The following is a 14,929-nucleotide window of genomic DNA, read 5'->3' as shown; positions in this document are numbered from 1 at the left end:
TGAGAGTAGGCCAGTTCACCTCCACCTCCATCACCCTGAGTGTTGGAGCTCCACAGGGCTGTGTGCTGAGTCCCCTGCTCTACTCTCTCTACACCCATGACTGTTTGTCCACACACAGCTCCACCTCGATCATCAAGTTTGCTGATGATACTGTTGTCCTGGGTCTCATCTCCAACAACAATGAGACGGCATACTTGGACGAAGTGGAGCAACTGACATCATGGTGCCAGGACAACTGTCTCTCTCTGAATGTTAACAAGACCAAAGAACTGATTGTGGACTTCAGGAAGAGACAGCATCGGTCATACTCCCCTCTCATGATCAGCGGGACACCGGTAGAGAGAGTGAGCAGCTTCAAATACCTGGGTGTGAACATCTCCGAGGATCTGACCTGGACTACACACATCCAGACACAGGTGAAAAAAGCCAGGCAAAGACTGTACCACCTGCGCCAGCTGAGGAAATTCAGGGTTTCACCAGCCATCCTGAAAACTTTCTATCGAGGGGCGATAGAAAGTGTCCTGACTCAGTGCATCACAGCGTGGTACGGGAACAGCACCAGTCACGATGGCAAAGCCCTGCAAAGAGTGGTGCGCTTATCCGAGCGCATCTCAGGCTCAGCTCTCCCGTCTCTGCAGGACACCTACACCAAACGCTGCAGAGGTAGAGCTACTAAAATCATCAGAGACATTAATCACCCTGCAAACTCTCACTTCACCCTGCTGCCATCTGGTAAGCGCTTCCGTAGCCTGATGGCAAAGACTGAAAGACTCAGGAGGAGTTTCTTCCCCCAGGCCATCAGACTCCTGAACTCAGTCACGTGACTTCACTTCACCCCGCACACGCATAAACATCCAGTTTAAACGTTAACATCCACATACTGCCATTGCACTGCACTTTACGTCCCTATTGTTACTGCGTAACAACCTGTAATAAACCTTGCACATTATACTTCTTTATATATACATATATATATATTTATGTTAACCACTTATTTCTAAGTCTACAGTTTATCTCACTTATCATATCCACTTATTTTTTTATATATATATATATTTTTTTTTTATATTTTTATATTTTTTTTTTATATATTTTTTTTTAATCTTATTTCCTATTTTATCTTTTACTTGATTTATTTATAATTCTACTTATGTTAATACTTTTTATTCTAATTTTATTCTATTTCTATTTTAATTTCTTGTAACTGTTATTTGCACTGTCCATGGAGCGGACCTGTTTACATTTCACTGCCAGTTGTATATTGTGTATATAACTGTGTATGTGACAAATAAAACTCTTGAATCTTGAATCTTGAACCAAAGAAAGACTGAGGTTAACATTAACACCTCCCTTTGTGTTCAACAGAGGCAAGACCGTCACACAGGTTTAGATTGGAATATGAGGATGAGGAAATGACAGATTTGTCTTGTTTTGAGAGTAAATACAATGAGTGACTTAATGTGTCGTATCATTTATTAGGCCCACATATGTTAATGTAGTCTTATAAAACAACAACCAGCAATCGCCACTTAATAGATTAATCTTAAAATATACTTTCAGGGAAACACATTAATACAATACAACAGGAAGAAATAATTATTTATTTGTGTATCACATACAAAAAGGACATTTATTGAACTGGCAGATTGTAACATATAATAGAAACTGGAGCAGGTGTGAATGGGGTCTGTGTTCACTCATTAGTGAGCGATTTCAGTCACTACAACTCACACAAATGACCCTTGACATTGAAGACTTACTTTTGATTTCATTAAAATTCAGTGAAATATTACATTTTGTATTTGGGCCGGACCTTTTAGCAATAATAGTTGGTATTTAATAAATTAAATTTACATATACAAACATTTTATTGTAATATATATATAATTTTTTTTTTTTTTTACACATTTGTAGACTCAAATTAACTTTATTTGTTGGCGATTCACATTTTCAATATTGTCAAACCACACTGACTGTATGTGTTTCAATTCGGACACATGTATCAACCTTGCTTTATTAACTCATACACTCTTTTTAACATGTTTGTTTCATCACATCTGTCACTGTTTTAAGTTTAATATAAGCATTATCTGTAAAAAAAAAATAGTAGACACATTTCTCTGCACTTCTGTGATTGTAGACAGCTGAGTGTGAACGGGACTTTTATTTTGGTGCGGTGATGTGACGTCATAAGGCTGCGCCCGCTCCTGCATCTGATGTGATTCGGCTGAAGAAAGGTTTGTTTTAAGCATTTAATCTGTTTAAATCGATATAACCCGTTCAATGATTTACAGTTTTTACAAGCAACGTGAAAATAGTTTATTCACCATTGAATGTAACATGGTAAAGCTTTAACTAACTTTAATGAAGTATATTTTCTGTGAGTAAATCGCATCCACACCAGTAACAGAAAAGCTGTGTGTAATTTATCTCTCTCTATCATGAATCAGTTCATCATAAACACGAGTTCTGGCAAGTAATGATGGAGAAACTGAACTTTTCGACAATCATGTCCCTAGTTCAGGGGCCGGTTGCATAAACCTTTAAGACTAGTCTTACAAGTTAGACATACATTTTTTTTCTTTAAGACTGTTCATAATTTTTTTTAATCAGTTACATAAAAACATAGACTGGCCTAATTTGATACGAAAAGTAAGACTGAATGCCTCTTGCCTAACTGCTAGTTGCTCATACTAGATCTTAAGACACTGTCTTAACATAATGGCTTAGTTTATGCAACTGGCCCCAGTAGTCAGGGCACTTATAAGGACTTAAGTCAATGGGCTGATCCCTGATTGAGTCGGACCCCCGAGTCAATTGAATCAAATACTTTGCAAAATGATTCAGTGATTCAATTCACAACTCGTGCTGCTCAAACAGTGTAAATGAGCGAGAACAACAAACACTAACATGTGCCATGACAACTTTAACAAACTGCTGATGTTTCCTTGAAAGTGTAAATCATTTAAATACAATCTGTAATTCCTTAAATATCAAATGTAGGCCTGTTTGGCTTGTTCTGTATAGACTCAAAGCTGAGAGGGGCTCCCAGAAGTGATCCCAATACAAGGTGACGTCCGACATCCTTCAGGGAACGAGGGTCAGACGTTATGTATATTATATTCTGTCAATAGATCCTCACAAGCATTACACACTGCACCATTAAGGTTGAACCACTGGAGTCACATGGACTATTTTAACCATGTGTTTACTAACTTTCTGGCCCTTGAATGTGTTAATTAAATAGCTCTCTATGGAGGGGTCAGAGAGCTCTCGGATGTCATCAAAAAATATCTTTATTTGTGTTCCGAAGATGAACGAAGGTTTCACAGGTTTGGAACAACATGAGGGTGAGGGATTAATGACAGGATTTTCATTTTTGGGTAAACTAACCCTTTAATTATTCTCATCTTAAACAGGACAAATACAGAAAAACTTGTGGTGAAGTGACTGAGATCCACGTGGCACACTATTATAAAGATGGAGTTTATTAAAGAGGAGAGTGAAGACGTGAAGATTGAAGAAACTGAGGAACAAACAGGTTGGTTTCATTCTCAAAGCTGAACTCATTTGATCCGTATTCAAATCTCCATCTCTACAGAAAAGAAGGATGTTTTGGAAGAATGTCATATGAGTGTCCCGATTAAAGTGCTATCATATGACATGAAGCAGGTCAGACATGTTAAGATCACATGACCAGATAAATACTAATGCTACCTTCATGTTAGGAAAAATAATATAGAAGTAGCTTTTTACAATGTGACATGTAAACCATTCATGTATACTTTAATTATATAACAGTATCTAACTAAATCTTTATTCTGCAGAAAGTAACGCAAGAAATGTGATTGGTTAGCTTTACACTTGTTGGCCATAAGGGATTTTTTCATCCTCAAAATAAGAGGATTTTCGTCTCTTAAAATGAACAACTCATTTGTTTCCTTTTTAGAAAAAAGTTTTATTGCTGAAACGGCATACATTAATATCTGTGAAAACCAATTTAGTGCGTCCAATTGTCATATTATATTCAAAATACAAATATATAAATAAAAAAAAATCAAACAAAAAATATATAAAAATCTATTTCAAATTAATTAAAAAAGGTAAACAAAGAACAACCTAAAACTAAACCTACAACCTATAAATCAAAATAATAATAATAATATAAATAATAATAATAATAATAATACTTTCTGAACATTGCATTTATGTTGTGCAACTTAACTTTCAAGCTTCAGCTCAGGCATGACATGAGTTCCCTTTCGAAAGGGAACTCGCGCTGCGTCAGAAAGACGCTACGGGGAACGCCTCCAGCGTGACGGGTGTCTGAACTACTATCGAATCATGGCAATCCTATTGACCGGTGACAGCCTATGATGTCATCAAGGTGCGACCAGGAAGTATATAAGGGCGCCTTGCAAACATGACACCGCTTTTTCGTCTTCAGGGACTGTTCTGTCTCAATGCTTCAAGTTAATCCAAATTAATTTCTTTGTATACACACGAGCCGTTTTCTGCCTGGGATCAAGAGCATGCGCAGTCAGCTCTTATGGAGCTGTTTGTTTGTTTGTATAATGTGAGCGTTTGTCAATCCGAGAGGATAAGAGAATATGGGTATGTGTCGACGCCACCAATTAACAGGATGTTTGCAATCTCGCATCTGGGTGGGCGAGGACACAGAGCTCCAACCCTGCCACCTAAACGATGTGTCGCTTTAATGGCAGGGCATACACGGCAGCAGGTTGTGCTGTGTATCACAAAACGCAGTCAGCGTTGATGATGGGTCTCCTCCCTGAGGGTGAGCTAAGAATTACATTGACCCGCTCTCTTCTTCTTCATCATCTCCCCAGGCGCTTCTTACATCCGGCCTGGGTGGGCCCGTGATGATGGTATTCTAGGGCCGGAAAACTGAAGAATGTGCAGGAGGATTTTTCTGAAGAACATTGGGCAGTTTAACTAGCCTGACGTCGTCATACTCAATTCTAGTCAGAATTTGAGTCTGATACTTCTCCGTTGGGCTGTGATTATGGGGCGTGTTTCAACCGAACCAGGAAAGACCTCAATTGGATAGACCTACAACCAATCAGAGCAACGGAGCGATGCATAACGTTAGTTGTCAGATGTCAACAGAACTCAACTGCACTCACTGTTGCCAAGTCCGCGGGTTGAAGCGACACCAATTATGTGATATACAGACCCAGGAATGCGAATTTTAGCAGGAAGCCCTGCCAAAATAACGTATTTTATTAATAAAGTATTTTTATTAATAAACATATTTTTAACAAGTTCTCGTTTAGGATTAGAACAGATTCAACCCAAGCGCCTTTGATGACGTGGATGTTTACGTTACTGTTTATTATCTGTCCATCATCGTATAAAGCCCGCCCTGACAGTTTCATTGGTCCGAACAGTTTCTGTTCGGGCATAATTACTTCTCTATGGATCAAGTTCAAACCGAACTGCCCAAGTTAAAATGTTGTTGGCTGGGGCTAAGTTCGGCTGGCATCCAGGCTACAGTTTAACTGCTCAGGACAAACAAGTGACTCGTGAACAACCATCACAAAACAAAAAAACAGCCGTGGATCATCCAGGGAACACTTTTTCATGCCACTGTATAAGGTAGTAGGCCTCCCTGAAGGTGGGCTCCCGGTCGCCGTGGCAGTCAACATGGATTGCTAGCAGGTAGTAGGCCCCTTCAGGCCTCCCAATAGGCTCACTATCGGGTAGTAGGCCTCACCAGGCCTCCCCTGGATGCGAGTACCCGGACCCCAGCCACCTTAACAGCAGGCATAAATTGCTTGCAGGAAGCAGGCCTCAATAAAACCAGGCCTCCCTAGGGGTGAGCCCCAGGACTAGGATGCCTCTGGCAGCGGGCATGTGGGACTATCAGGAAGTAGGCCTCACCAGGCCTCCCTGAAGGCCCACTATCAGACAGTAGGCATCACTAGGCCTCCCTGAAGACTTGACGTGAGGTAGCAGGCCTCACCAGGCCTCTCTTGAGGGCATGTTCTCGGGCTTCAGCCACTTGGCAGCTTGAATGAGTTATGGGCAGGTAGTAGGCCTCACCAGGCCTCCCCGAAAGCCTGCTATCAGAAAGTAGGCCTCACTAGGCCTCTCTGGAGACTTGTCATAAGATAGCAGGCCTCACCAGGGCTCCCCCGAGGGCATGTTCCTGGGCTTCATTCACTTGAGAAACCGTTAGCATGAGTCGCTAGCAGGTGGCAGGCTGCACTAGGCCTCCCTGCTGGCCCGCTATCAGGTAGTAGGCCTCACTAGGCCTCCCTTGAGGGCGAGTTCCCGATTTAGGATGCTCTGGTAGCTAGTATAGCTTGCTATCGGGTAGTAGGCCTCTCCATGCCTCCCTAAAGGCTTGCTGTCAGGTAGTAGGCCTCACTAGGCCTCCCTGAAGGTGAGTTCCCGAGTCAGGACGCTTGGCTAGCTGGCGTAGCTTGACTATCCAGTAGTAGGCCTCCCTGAGAAAACAAGTTATGTTTTCCAGCTACTTTGACAGTTGGCTTCGGCTGCCATCAGGTAGTAGGCCAGTTTGCAGTACCTTGGGCTGGATGCCTCTCCAGGAGGCAAATGTCCAGAAAACTCTGTTCTGAAACAGACAGGGGTGGCCCAGCCGAAGTGTCCCACGGAAGCGACACCAGGCCAGGCCTCCCTGGTGGCATTAGTGGCTGGCTGGGGCGCCCTAGGGCCCCTTAGCCACATTCCCTTAAAGGAGCCCCTTCTGTTGAATTCTGTTGAATACCCAGCGGCCTGGGTAGAACTTCTCTAGTGTTCGAAGTTTCTTACTCAGGCTTATAGGGAGTATAATAGGGAATGCCGTCACTGACAGCCTTGTGTGACCAGAGGGGGAGTGGTTCAGGCATTTCACTGGGATTTGCTTGTCCTGACGGTTGTCACTGCCAGTAGGCATGCACTCCCCTCGACATGGCAGCGTGGGTATATCGTTCCCCGTAGCGTCTTTCTGACGCAGCGTGAGTTCCCTTTCGAAAGGGAACGTCTCCGGTTACGTATGTAACCTCTGTTCCCTGAGAACAGGGAACGAAACGCTGCGTCTCATTGCCATGCCTTGGACACCTGTCACGCTGGAGGCATTCCCCGTTGCGTCTTTCTGATGCAGCTTCTCGTTCCCTGTTCTCAGGGAACAGAGGTTACATACGTAACCGGAGACGGCTTTACTGTCTTCTGAAGGCTTTGGGGCTTTTGTAAGAAGCAAAACATATTGGACAGGAAGGAAACTTGGAACAAGAACAAGAGTAAAGATGGGCAGATCAGCTGTAATGTCATCGAATCCGCTGTTAAAAACAAACCCTCCCACTTTAATCTGAACATCACATTACAATTATTCAAATTCTCAGTGGTAACTGCGATGCTATTGTTACATATTAGCTACGCTGAAGTGCGTTTCTCATTTCTAAGTTTATGTCTAGGCGCTCCCCAAAAAAGGCCACTTGGAGACTCCAAATGACCCTTTGTAACCACAGACACATAACATGCTGCTATTCTTGAATACTTTACTCTACAGTCATAATTTTGGGCTCTAATGAAAGGTTACAATTAGAGCTATTATATACCTTATCCAGATTCACTGTCAGTAATTGCTGATACATAGTTACTGAAGTATAAACACATTATAGTGGGTTTTTTTTTCCAATTCTTGAAACCAAACTTTCTACAAATAAAGAGACAAAAAAACTGCTATGCATTAAAACACTTTAATTTTAGAACTCACACTATAAAATAAATAAATATATATACACACACACACACACACATGTATTTATATGTATTTCAAACTATTTACAAATTATATTTTTTAGAATCAAAGAAAATATATCTACCAGTGGCACATCTACTCAAAAAAAAAACTATGGGTGCTCTACAACAGATAACCCTCCCTCGTGCTCTGCCTCTTGGAGTTTTGGTGGCAGAACCTCTCTTTGAAGGTGGGGAATGGGGCTCCTCTTCTGATGAGGTGCTGTCCTTCTGTCCCTCAGTAATTTGTTTTTTACTGACTGGCTCCCAGACTTCATTGGATTCATTTTCAGATGATGGTCTGTGATATAAAAAAAATAAAGAAATAAGTGATTTGCAAAACATTTACATTGTTTCTGTATCCACACGCATATAAACAGAAACACATGCACACAAACAACCAGGCTTATACCATTCATGAGTGCACACACACACACACACACACACACACACACACACACACACACACACACCTGTACTTGAGCCCACATAAACATTCCTGCACAAGCGCACGAGCGCACAAACACACACACACACGACACACACACACCTGTGCTTGAGCCCACATAAACAAACATTACTGCACGAGCGCACAAACAAACACACACACACACACACACACACACACACACACACACACACACACACCGGTGCTTGAGCCCACAAAAATAAAAAATCATGCACAAGCGCACACAACAAGTTTGCAGCTACATGTCAAAACACACACACACACACACACACTCGACCTAACACACGACATAAGCTGACAAGTACACCTAAAAACAAACACATAACTCAGTATATATAGTAAAATAAGTTGTATAATATTATAAAAAACTTACTTGTCGAGAGTGACGTCTCCACCATCCAAAAATATCTCCTCTGCTATGGAGTCAACTGATGAACATTCGCTCTCTTCATCAGAAATGGCATCCTCCGACTCATCACTATCACGGCGAGTGCACTTTTCAATAACTTCTTCAAGTAAGAAGTGTGTTTTTCTTGTTCTCTTTGCCATCTTTGCCTTCACCTGTTGTCTTCCACTCGTGATCTAGCTCAATACTAACTTTACGCGCAGGGCGCAGAGGGCGCATGAATCACTATGCTGCTTTGCGCACGAGCTTCACGCATGACCAAATGATTCGTCCCACTAAAGCTGCATGTTTTTCTTTAAAGAAATCTATTGGCTATCAAAAAAGCCAATCATTTCCATCATACATTTCAACTGGATCGATTTACTGTCAATCAAAGAGAGGGAGGTACCATGGCTCTGATAGGCACTCCTTGGCTATTGATACCTTGGTGACACCTCTATCATGAATCGATTGGCTCAAATGACCTGTCTATCAAAAGTTCAGGGGTCAGCGGCCATTTTGACTTCACATTTTTCTTCGTGTTTACATGTGAAACGAAACTAGACCATAGAATGCATCGAAGTTGTGATAGCTCTGTCGGCTAACTTGAAATGCTACTACTACATTCCATGGATGCTTATTGATATATAAATATGTTATGGACTAAATAATTCGCTGAATTGGATTGTATGGACCCTTGAGAGTGCAACAAAACCATTTTTGTTGTAATGTAATGGATCAGTGAACTAACAGAAGGCTTCAAGGGTGAGTTTCTTCCAGTTTATGTTTGTTTGTTTGGCTGTTGGTGGTCTGACAAAGACACAGATTGTACCAGCTGTGTTGATTGTATCCTAAAATGGTTTACATCGTTCGAATCACGAGAATCTCAGCTTTCCAGAGATATGTAACATGTTTATTTTTATTTTTTGAATTTTCTCGGTCAATAAGTTTAATTTCTGAAACACTTCAATGTCCCGTGGGCGGGACGTCGGAATTTAAAGAGGTTAATGATTTATCTCTCATCCACCTTTTTGGAATTTTTGGAATGTTACTGTTTATTACTTTGTCCACCTGACCCACGGACAGTGTTGGGAAGGATACTTTAAAAATGTATTTCGTTACAGAATACATGCCCAAAAATGAAATTTGTAATGTATTCCGTTACGTTACTCAATCTGAGTAACGTATTCTTAATACTTGGATTACTTCCACTAGGGTTGTGCCGATGATGGAGTGCTGCCCCCCGTTGCGAGTCTTGCGCAAGCGACACACACTAATCCTAGTCTAATTCTAATTTACTCTGTAAATTAAAGTGAGAATATAACTAAAGCATATTTTAAATATTGTAGTCTTTGCCAGAGATGTTAGTCAAATATTTGTATCAATATATATTGATCTTGACATTGTTAGCCTCTTATCTTACACTGTGTATTTAACTTAAAATATTAAATTTTGTACAAGAAAACAGTCCTTATTAATGAATTATTAGAAGGCTATACAAGCCTATTGTAGTGTCTCATGAGATCGTGCTCATTGTCACACAACTCTCCTGTGCTGAAGCGGCAGTTTAAGATAAACCCAGACTTCAGCGAACGTCATATTACTGTCCTCTGGTTATTACTTTTAAAGACAATTTGCCTTAGCTCTAATGTCAAATCAAATGAAAGAATGAAGGTGATCTGATAACACACATAGCACAGAAGAACAACAAATCAAGAACAAGAAAACGGGAACAACACTGTTATTGAAATATTGTGAGGTGGTTGTATGAACTACACGAAACAACGTTTAAAGAACAATATGCAAAATCGAAATGTATCAGCTCCGTAATAGATTGTGAAAAGTGCGTAGCCTATTGGAAAGCCAGTAATTAGTTGGGTGATTAAAATAACGAAATAATAGTTTTTAAGTAGAAAATAATATTTATGTAAAGAGATACAGTAAAATAAAAATTTAAGTGGAAGAAAGCTGCGTTTTTCCCCTCACAAGCAACCTAGAGGGCGGATATTGGGTTTTTAAACCCAGCCTAACGAAATTATAGTTTTAATTAGAAAATAATATTTATGTAAAGAGATATAGTAAAATATAGAAACGCTTTTTAGTTCTTTAAGCCTTCTCGGGTATTTTCATAATAATAAAGTGCTGATTGACATAGACTTTATCACTGTAGAATACTATAAAATAATGCATTGTGTGCCTCATTCTGTGATAAGAAGCCATATCAGCTCACAAACACTCGACTGACTATATGAAGTGAGTTAAAACGTGTTATTAAACGTCGTATTTTGTTGGACAACAGGTTCATGAACGCTTCGTTTTACTAGTTGAAGATATTTGACATGTGATGTTTTTTTAAATATAACTGATCACAGAGCCACTCTTCACTGACACGCTGCACAGTTATATTTCGTTCTCCATTCTCTTACTTTAATGTGAAATGCTGTTTGAATTTCCAAGATAGAAACGCGTTCTTGCCCTGTCTCTGTTGTTCTCTGTTGTCCACCTCTTGCTTACACTGCTCCTTTTCAGACTCCATTGTTACTGATCCAGCAAAACACGTGTTTTCGTATCAGGGCGTTCTGGGAAATGCATGGAGTTGGTTTAATTTATTTAGAGAGCGAATAAACACGTGAAACCGAGAAGTATCGTAATGTAATCCATTGATTTCAACAATGTAACTGTATTTTAAATACAACTATTTAAATTGTAACTGTAACGGAATACAGTTACTCATAATTTGTATTCTGAATGCGTAACGCCGGTACATGTATTCCATTACTCCCCAACACTGCCCGCGGATATAACTGCATACTCCAAGTCCTTGCACAATAATTGTCTTTCTGCAACATGACCGTGTAGTTAAATGGACTAAACGAAGCTTTGAGGCGAATGATTTTGCCTCAATGATTTTTTGCATTCGAGTAAGGCAAGTTTATTTGTATAGCACATTTCATACACAGTGGCAATTCAAAGTGCTTTACACAGAAATGGAATTAAAATATTTGTAAGTGAATAAAAAATAAATATTATAACCCCTATCTGGGTTTATTTAAGTGAATAAAATAAAAATATATATAGTATAACCCCTATCTGGAGTGGAAGAAAAGAGAGTCAGGTTTTCTTTTAAAAATAGTTGTCAGGTAACTGCTTTTAAACAGTACCCTTGCAGACAAATCTCCTTGGCCTAACTGGAGGGCTATCTCAAAATGTTTTACCCATCAGAGCAGATCTAAACGGGTCTTCCTCGCACCGGAGGGAGTACTCAAAAATATTTGTCAGGTAACTGCATTTAAACATTACCCTTACAGACAAATCTTCCTGGACTGAACCACCAAGGCTAACTCTACTTTGTTTGACCGTCAGAGCGGATCTACACAGTCCTTCCTCTCACCACCAAGGCTATACAGATCTATCCGTCAGAGCAGATCTAAATGGATTGTCCTCGAGCCGGAGGGAGTAACTAGAGTTACTCGAGGAATCATTTCAGCCCTAATCTCCTCAGAATTAGCCTTTTAATAGAGTGCACACTCCATGGGTGTTGTCCATTAGCAGATGAGGCAGCACACAAACGACTGGCATCTCTTTCTTTTCAAACAGAATACATAAACAGAGAATATTTGAGTTACATTATTTAAAAACTTGACATTTCATAATTTCTTTAGACTTTTCTCATGTTGTGTGACAAGTATTCACTAAGTTACAGTTCATTTTCTGAAGAGTATCAGAATGGACTTCTTTGACTGAGAGTCTGAAGATCGCGCATCATGTTTGTTTTGCAAATAGCACAACATTTAGTTTTTATTGTGAGTGAACAAAACTAAAAGTAGAAACTTAACAGATTATAATGATTTATAACACTTGCCTGAAAGACTAAAATCAATGGAGTATTTGGAGTCCCTTTCACACTAATATGAAAAAAGTGAGTTGGTCATGCCAGACCTCTAGGGGTTAATGCTTTACGTTTTTGTTGTGTTGTGCTGTGCTATTGGGTTAATTTGTCTTTTTTTCCTTAGACCTGATGCAGTTAAAAGAGGAGTGTGAAGTACTAAAGGAAATGGAAGAAAAAGATCAATATGAGAATTATCATGATTTGATAACTGAAGAAAAATATTTTAGTTGCTCAAAGACTGAAAAGAAAGAAACTATACGTTATTTCACCCGCTTTCAGGGTAGAAATGGTTTCAATCAACAAGGAAATCTTACAGACCACATGAGAGTTCATCCTGGAGAGAAACCCTACACGTGCCCTCATTGTGAAAAATGTTTCAAACATAAAGGACACTTTCAAGACCATTTAAGAATTCACACTGGAGAGAAGCCGTTCACCTGCCAACAGTGTGGAAAAAGTTTCAATAGAAAAGGAATCCTTAACAGGCACTTGAGAATTCACACTGGAGAGAAACCCTACACATGCCCTCAGTGTGGAAAGAGTTTAAAAAATAAAGGACTCTTTCAAGACCACTTAAGAATTCACACTGGAGAGAAGCCTTACACCTGCCAACAGTGTGGAAAGAGTTTCAATAATAAAATAATTCTTAGCATACACGTGAGAGTTCACACTGGAGAGAAGCCTTACACCTGCCAACAGTGTGGAAAGAGTTTCAATAATAAAATAATTCTTAGCATACACGTGAGAGTTCACACTGGAGAGAAGCCTTACACCTGCCAACAGTGTGGAAAAGATTTCAACCATAAAGGAAGTCTTGATCGTCACATGAGAATTCACACTGGAGAGAAGCCTTACGCTTGCCAAGTGTGTGGAAAGAGTTTAAGCCAAAAAAGAAGTCTTGAATATTACATGAACATTCACACTGGCGAGAGCTCCTACACCTGCAGACGGTGTGGAAAGGGTTTTGAACAACATGGAAACCTTAAAGTCCACATGAGAGTTCACTCTGGAGAGAAACTCTACACGTGCCCTCAGTGTGGAAAGAGTTTCAATCAAAAAGTCCACTTAAGAATTCACACTCGAGAGAAGCCGTTTACCTGCCAACAGTGTGGAAAGAGTTTCAACAGAAAAGAAAACCTTAACAGGCACATGAAAGTTCACACTGGAGAGAAGCCTTACATCTGCCCTCAGTGTGGAAAAGATTTCAACCAAAAAGGAAATCTTGATTCCCACATGAGAGTTCACACTGGAGAGAAGCCGTTCATTTTGTGATCTCTGTGGAGAGAGAGTTTCAGATATAAAGAAACCTTTAACACCACATGAGCATTCACTTGTGAGAGAATGGTTTTATTTGTCATCAGTCTGGAATGAGTCTCGGACAGAAAAACCTTAAGCCGAAAGTAGGGCTGCACGATTAATCGAAAAAAAATCACGATCTCGATTCAAAAATAAATGCGATCTTTCTTAATGTTGGCGATTCACTTCCGCGTATTTCCCTCAGATCATGCTGCGTTCACGCGTTATTGGTCACACCAGAGCTTGTCACACTCACACAATAACAAAACACTTACTGACATGTAACAAGGCAGACCTAAACGGAGTCAGATTTGTAGCGGTAAGTGGTAAAAATGAACCCCAGTGTGGAAAATCCCGGTGGTGACAGTGAGAGTGAGGATGTAACAACAACATTGGTACAGAAAAAAGGAGCACATTCCACCGTTTGGAGCTTTTTTGGGTTTAAACCTGAAGACGATGCGCAAAGAGTTATTTGCAAACAGTGCTTTTGCATCGTCGCAACACCGCGAGGTAACACCACTAAACTATACAATCACCTTAAACGTCACCACAAAATACAGTACGAGTTAGCCATGAGAGACAAGGGAGCCACACCACAAAATATCAGCTGCCAGACCACGCAAACTTCCATAACTCAGATGTTGTACAGATCATACCCTCCAAGTTCCCAGCGGCACAAAGATATAACAAAAGCCATTAGGGCTGTAACTTTTTATTCGATATTCGAATATGCATTCGAACATGACGTGAAAATATCCGTAATCGAATTAATAAACTATCCGGTTTTTAAAGTGCCATGCAGAGCGGGTACCCGCGAATATTGCTGAAACGGGTAAAAAACATCACAACTGTGTCGGGTCGGACAAAGGAGAACACGGGTTTTAAACAGTCATGTGCAAACGAATATAAAAAAATATATGCATGTACAGTGCATGCCGCCGCTCCCATTACGCGCATCACGCGCTGCGCGTCGGGTACCAAGTGCTGAGGGGGGCACCACAAGAAAACTCGCCCTCAAGGAATCACAACCGCGCGCTGAGGAGATTGATCCTGAGGAGTTGAAGAAAAAAATAGGCGCAAATGTGGAAGTTCATCGTTGAGGAAGCACGCAGATAACTGTGGTAAC

General features: G+C 40.4%; 1 protein-coding gene across 1 annotated transcript; it reads left to right on the top strand.

Annotated features, from left to right (window-relative positions):
* Positions 1-3,419: 3,419 nt before the first annotated feature.
* LOC307126447 (uncharacterized protein) lies at positions 3,420-13,905 on the top strand. The gene is made up of 2 exons (XM_079816957.1): positions 3,420-3,541; positions 12,632-13,905. Exons 1-2 carry the CDS (start codon positions 3,481-3,483, stop codon positions 13,777-13,779), a joined length of 1,209 nt encoding a protein of 402 aa, XP_079673083.1. The 5' UTR covers positions 3,420-3,480; the 3' UTR covers positions 13,780-13,905.
* Positions 13,906-14,929: the final 1,024 nt, after the last annotated feature.

The sequence above is a fragment of the Gobio gobio genome, assembly GCF_949357685.1.
Source record: "Gobio gobio genome assembly, chromosome: 5".
Classification (NCBI taxonomy): domain Eukaryota; kingdom Metazoa; phylum Chordata; class Actinopteri; order Cypriniformes; family Gobionidae; genus Gobio; species Gobio gobio.
The sequence above is the reverse complement of the archived record's forward strand: the minus strand, read 5'-3'. Positions and strand labels throughout refer to the sequence as shown.